The 6,846-nt window shown below is 42.1% G+C and overlaps 1 protein-coding gene across 1 annotated transcript in view; it reads left to right on the top strand.

The window, feature by feature from the left end:
- Window positions 1–1,740: 1,740 nt before the first annotated feature.
- Window positions 1,741–6,846, top strand: part of EFHC2 (EF-hand domain containing 2) — a 208,047-nt gene continuing 202,941 nt past the window's right edge. The window contains 1 exon segment of the mRNA XM_082446706.1: window positions 1,741–4,249. Within this exon segment, the coding sequence (XP_082302832.1) occupies window positions 4,230–4,249 (20 nt within the window). The 5' untranslated portion in view covers window positions 1,741–4,229.

Below are 6,846 nucleotides of genomic sequence, written 5' to 3'. Positions count from 1 at the left end.
GACCTCTATAATGTGAATGTTAGTATGCATGAAGTTGTCTCAGAGGTCCCTTAAACTACCCTCATTTTTTAAAATTCCTTTTTTTCTTTTTCCTGTTCTGATTGGGTGATTTCCACTCTTCTGTCTTCCAGATCACTGATCTGTTTTTCTATATCATCATATCTGCTGTTGATTCCCCCTATTGTATTTTTCATTTCAGTTAATGTATTCTTAAGCTCAGGTTGATCCTTTCTTATATTTTTAAACACTTTGTTGAAGTTCTCATTGTGTTTCTCCATACTTCACCCGAGTTTAGTGAGCATCTTTAAGACCATTATTTTGAACTCTTTATCAGGTTAATTACTTATAAGTTTCATTAGGGTTGTTTCCTTGGGTGTAATTCTGCCATTTGAAACATATTCCTCTGCCTCCTCATTTTGTTTGGCTTTATGTATTTGTTTCCATGAATTAGGTGAAACAGCTACTTCTCCCAGTCTTGAAGGCATGGTCTTGTGTAGAAGCATCCCCTGTGTAGACTGCATGTGGTGGCTTTGGCTGTCTGGTTGGACATGGAACAGGCATAGGCTGGGGGGTCCTGGGGAGTGCTGTGCTGGGGCCACCTTGGTGGGACAGCTGGAGCTGGAGTGGGCAAGGGCAGAGGGGCCCAGGGTGTGCCACACCAGGGCTGCACTGGGGTGACAGATGTAACTGGTGAGGGCCAGGGTCCTGGGGCATGCTGTGGCGGCCTTGGCAGGCTGGCTAGTGCCTGGACTGTGTTCCCACCTGTGCTATCCAGGTGGAGGGGGGAATGCAAAAATTGGTACTCTCTGACACCTCCAACCCGAGAGAGAGTTCCAGCAGTCTCTCTGTCCATTTGGAGATGCTCTAGGGTTAGTAAATGGATTTCCTTCTTGTATAGTCTAAGTGCCCTTTAAATCACTATCTTTTTGCTGTGCCCCAGGGTGGGCAGGTCTGCATGTGGGGCTCTCAGTGATATCCCTCTCTACTGCAGGTTGCTATGTTGGAGGTATCCCATAGATACTGTGTCTCCATCTCTCTCCTGTTTGTCTTTATGTGGTCCCTCTATTTCTTGTTGTGCTGAAGCTGTTCAATCAGCCCTCATTTCTTCCTCAGGAGGAATTGCTCTTCCTCTATATAGGTTTAGATTCATTGTGTCTGTGGGAGGAGGTCAGTCTTCCTATGTCATCATCTTGGACTGGAAGCCAGTGCTCCATTTTCTGATTTGATGATGCCTCCATCCCCAAGTGAAGGATGAGACTAGGACAGAAAAGTAATCCAGAAGAGGGATAAGCATCTAGAGGAAACTCACCTCAGAAGAGGGCTGGAGGGAGGAGAAAAATCTATTTATTCTTTAGATTAAATTCTATCTGTTCACTTAACTAGTGGGGTTTCCGTTTCCTGTCTAGACCCTAAATAATACAGCCAACATATTTAAAATTGCAGTACACTTATAGTACTCCATATTCCCCCCAGTTAATTGTCCTCCTCTGGAGGCAGGAGATAGATGGGCCCCAGGTCAAGCAGCTGGAGTTTGTCCCCTGGAGTTTATGGACAGATACTCCAAAGTAGCAGGAGTGAGAGAGGCGCTGGGCCCTGCCCAGATAAAAGATAGAGACCATGTATTTCTCATTCTCAAGGTCAAGGAGACTTTCCCGACTACACATGTGCAGAGAGGCTCCTTGGAGGTCAAAAAGGGAGTGATGTCAACCTACCCATAGGCTCTTAGGTAGAATCCACACGGGAGGACCCTCAGATAAACCAAATACAGACTCAGAACCAGGCAAAGCAAGATGATTGGCCAAAGGAAAGCTGGAAGAAATGCACCGTAGAAGTGATTCAAACTACCACGGGGACGTGACTCTCTCTCTGAGTCCACCCATATGTCTATCCACACTTACTCTTTTTCCTCCTAATAAACACTTTCCTTGTTCCACTACTTTCTGTCTTTGAGGGAATTCATTTCTACACAGCCGATGGGCCAGGGCCTTGTCACTGGTCACTGGTCCCTGGTGGTCTAGTGGCTAGGATTCACTGCCGTGGCCTGACTTCAGTCTCTGGTCGGGAACTGAAATCCTGCTTCAAGCAGCTGCAGGCTGAGGCCACCTGAGATCACTCCCACCAGAAGGTAAGCTCCATGAGGGCAGGTATTTTCCATTTTCTTCATTGCTGTAGATCCAGTACCTAGATTAGTCCCTGATATATGGTCAAAATTCAATATGTATTTGTTGAATGATTTCTATTATGTGTAGGAAAAGTAAGATTTGCATGATTTACAACTGTAACTGGAAGAGTGAGAGCATCCTTTTTCTTCCTACTGGACTGAGAATGGGGTCAAAGGCAGCCATTGGTTAAGAAGGTAAATAATCTTTCCAACTGACTGTTTCAAAAGTTTTGATCAGGCCCTTGTGTAAGTAATCTGGGAAGCAGCCACTAAGACGAGCCACCAAGGACTCATCAACAGGGTAGGCAGACACTTTTGTTTGCTCCTCTTCAGAGAGCAACAGATGAATGGAGAAGTTGAGAGTCAAGGAAAGTGACTAAGTATTATTATTACTACTGAAGGGGAACAGAATTTGCCACCCCGAGCTATGCCTCTTTGGCATAAGGATTATCTTGAGCTGGTTATTTTTAAGAAAGAGAAGACATAGAGAAAATCTGAAAACCAAGTAGAAGTTAACCTCTGAAAGAGACATTTACAAGGGAAATCGCCATTTGTCAGGGTGTCTCCATCTCTGTACCGGGAAGAGAGGGATGACTAAATCTCTAGAACGCTTATCAATGGAGAAGGCAAGGACCTAAATCTGCATAACAACCTTATCCTTGTTAACTGTGCTTTTCCTGATAACCTCCCACAGCCTTGTTAAAGATAGCAAGGAAGACTCTTCAACAGGGACCACTGCAATGCCGGTTTTCAGTAGGGGTGAGAGATTGGGCTCCAATCTGAATACAATTGGACAAGTGGAGATTCATAGCCAAGGAGCAGGGTGGGGGTCTGTGGATAGAAAATTACTAGGAGGAAGCATCCGTGTAAGGAGGATTCTGGCTAAACTGACTTGACAGGATTCCTGCCTTCAGAAAAGCCAGAGAGATAAGATATTGAAGGTGGGGGATGAGGCATTTGGTCAGATATCAAGAGCGAGGGTTTTTGCTAAGCTGACCCAGCAGGATTCTTGCTAACACTGAACTAAGTGGGCCAAGGACAGAACTGAAGGTTGGGGCCTAGTTGAGAAGAGGACTCAGAGGAGCCTGACTCAAGTTTGGTTAAGGAGAGAGTCTTTGTCAGAAGTAGGGAAGGCTGACACGTTGGGGGTTACATACAACTTGGTACAATTTTCATATAGCTTCTCATTCCAAAAAGAAGGATAATCTATTATCTCTCATTTAAGTGCAACTAAATGCTTTAACTAGAATGAAGGTTTGCTTTAAGAAATGTGCTAAGTCTGTCTTTATGTGTAATTCAAATCTATGTCTAAGTGACTCATTCCTGGTGAAAACGGAGAGCAGCTAGTGATGATGATGATGATGATGAAGATGATGATTTTGTTTCCTGTGCTTGGAAGCTATTTTTGAAAATATCCCCAACTTCCATTTTTCTCTCTTCTTAGATAATTAGTCCCCATTTCTGAAGTTTAGTCCTTTTTTTAAAAATCTTGGGCCTTTGAATTCTAGTAAAGTGTGTTGACCCTTTAGGTTAAAGTTTCTTTTTCAAGGAAGTTACACAAAGATTCAATTGCTTGTCTGAAAATTGTTAAAGGGGTTAAACAGTCTTTTTGCCTTTTATGTCCAATTTCAGGTTCCTATCTTATTGAGAGCAACCTTACTGTTTTGTCTATTTACTTCTTTTTTCCCAAAAATATTAACATTCTTTTTGAGGAGTTTTTAGGACAGTCACCTGGAGTATGGGGTCGGGATAAGGATGAAGCAATTGAGGCACTTAGACCCTAAGTGGTTAAATATGGTTTTGACTAGAGGCCTGGAGATGAAATAGAAAAACTCTTGGGTTCCCTCCTGCTTTGTAGACCATCAATGACCTATTCTTTTGAACCGGGAAGTGTTCACATTAAACAATGTTGACTCTGGAGAAAAAAAGAGTTGCTTCTTGAAGAATACAGGGCCTGCAAATATTAAGGGAACATTTTCTCTCGCAGGGACTGTGGCCAACACAGCTCTCTCCAGTGGAAAATGAATTAACTCAGAGCATCAGTCTCCTAATTAGAAGAGCTAAAGCAATGGTCCTCAAGAGAGGGAGGTATGGAACAAAATCACCCAGGGAACTACACATATCACTTCTCCCCCTTTCTCTACCCCCTGGAATCTGATGGGGGTGTGCATGTCAGGATGGCCCAGGTGGTTTTGACGAGCTTCCCAGGCAACACAGAGGGGCAGCTCTCTCTCACCCAGCTGGGGAATCACTGGGCAAAAGAGACCCAATGTTATTTATGAAAGTTTGAAATACATATTATTGACTCTACTTCTAGGAACCTATTATTCAGAAATACTTGTATACTCGTTCAAAGATAAATACACAAGGATGGAAATTACAGCACTTTGTAATAGCAATGATAGTAATAATAAAAATAATAATAACGACAACAACTTGAAAGTCCATCAGTAGGGCACTGGTTAAATGTATGATTTAGCCATACTATGAAATTATATGCCTTGGTGAGAAAGAACAAGGTAGTTCCTCATGTGCTAACATGGAGTGATCTCCAAGGAATATATCTGGGTGGAGAAAGCAAGCTGTACAACAATAGGTATAATGTGATATTTTTAAAAACAAAACAAACAAAGAACAACCAAATCATGCACATACCTGTTAAAGTGTATTAAAAAAATTCCGAAAAGAGACAATGCAAATTCTTAACACTGGTTACTTATGAAGATGGGAGTAGACTAGTGTAGGATTTTCAGTTTTTTAAATGGACTTTGGCACTTGACTTTTTTTTTTGCAACTCACATTTATTCGTGAATTTGTTTTTGTCCAATGAAAAAGTTGATTTAAAAAATTGCCCAAACAGGTCTCCTTTGCCTCACATGGTCCTCAGTTTCCTCTCTGTTGCAGGCTCTTCAGTTATCTTCACCATCACTAGCTCCTCTCATTCACACCCACACCTACACTGCCACCATGAGCTTCACGTGAGACATGAATAAAGGGAAGTAAAAGCTTAACATGTTCTATAGGAGAAGGAAAAAGGGAAGTGGTGCAAAGCATGTGTCGTATGACTGGCCACTCTCTGCTAGACAATGTGTGTGTATTACTCAAGACGATCCTGAGAGAGAGCATTTTATAGATGTTGTCCATGCCCATCATAGTCTCTTTTTTGAATACAGCTTAAAAGATGGTCTTGAATTGGGATTAGCCAACATCTTCCTAATCGGACTCAATAGCTTCTGCTTTAACCCCTTCAGTCTGCCCCGAGAGATATTTTTTTTCTAACATTAAACCTTATTATATCTCTTTCTTGCATAATATTCTTCAAGGATTAAACATTGCCTTCAGGACAACGTCAACATTCACAAGCAGAGTTTCCAAGCCCCTTCACGATCTGGCCTCTGATAACCTTTTCAGTTCTATCTCCTGTCACATGCCTCACCCTTGGCAAGCTAGTTTTACTAAGCTACTAGCAATTTCCTTCAACATGCCATTTGTTTCCATTTTTGGCTCTGATGGGGTTCAGGGCAGGCTACCTCCAAATATGCCACTTTGGCATATTCATTATTTTGAATTAAAGTTACTTAAGAAACAGCTGGCACAAGAAAGACACTCTGACCTTCCTTTGTCCCCCTGAAATCAGGAAATAAATCTCTCATATGAAAGGTACCCTCCCTGTACCAGGAGGGGAGAAGGCACCCTCATCACTAGAGACAGGAAATTCAGGGCCGAGAAGGCTGTATAAACAAACCTTGTTGCTTCTTCACTAACTTACTACCCTAAGTCCAAACTTCTTTGTCTTGTAGATTCTTCACAGACTTATTATTTTTTTGTCTAAAAGGTATAAAAGCTCCCTGTTTTGGTCACTTCTTTAAGTCTCATATTTCTATGAGCTCCAATAAGTCTAAATTAAATACTTTTTTCTCCTGTTCATCTGTCTTATGTCAATTTAATTATTAGACCAGACTAAGACCCTAGAAGAAAGGAAAAGTTTTCCTCGTGTATAGGTCATTGTATATGCAGAATGTTGGAAGTTCTCTGATGAATTCCCGCTTATCTTTTTTATAAATTCATTTATTTTATTTATTTATTTTTGTCTGTGTTGGGTCTTCGTTGCTGCATTTGGGCTTTCTCTAGTTGCGGCAAGCGGGGGCTACTCTTTGTTGTGGTGTGCGGGCTTCTCATTGCGGTGGCTTCTCTTGTTGCAGAGCACGGGCTCTAGACACATGGGCTTCAGTAGCTGTGGCTCGTGGGCTCTAGAGCGCAGGCTCAGTAGTTGTGGCTCACGGGCTTAGTTGCTCCGCGGCATGTGGGATCTTCCCGGACCAGGGCTCGAACCCATGTCCCCTGCATTGGCAGGCGAACTCTTAACCACTGCGCCACCAGGGAAGCCCTACTTGCTTATCTTTTAAGCCTCAGTTCATATATCTGAAACCTTTTCTGACTCTCTTGAACTGCATCCCCTCTACTTATTCCATGCCCTGAATACCTGATGTTTTATAGATATTTGTATTTTTTAAACCTGTTTGACTTTCCTATTAGACATTTAATTCCTTGAGGATAGTGACCTTGTTTTCTTCATTATTTGTACACGTAATAACCAGAAGGCATGTGATATACATTAAATAAATGTTTATTCCATGAATAAATAAAAATAAATACATAATCAATTGAAATCACTGTTGGGGGGA

This window comes from Balaenoptera physalus (assembly GCF_965194825.1).
Source record: "Balaenoptera physalus genome assembly, chromosome: X".
NCBI classification, from domain to species: domain Eukaryota; kingdom Metazoa; phylum Chordata; class Mammalia; order Artiodactyla; family Balaenopteridae; genus Balaenoptera; species Balaenoptera physalus.
This window is presented reverse-complemented; position numbering and strand designations above follow the sequence as displayed.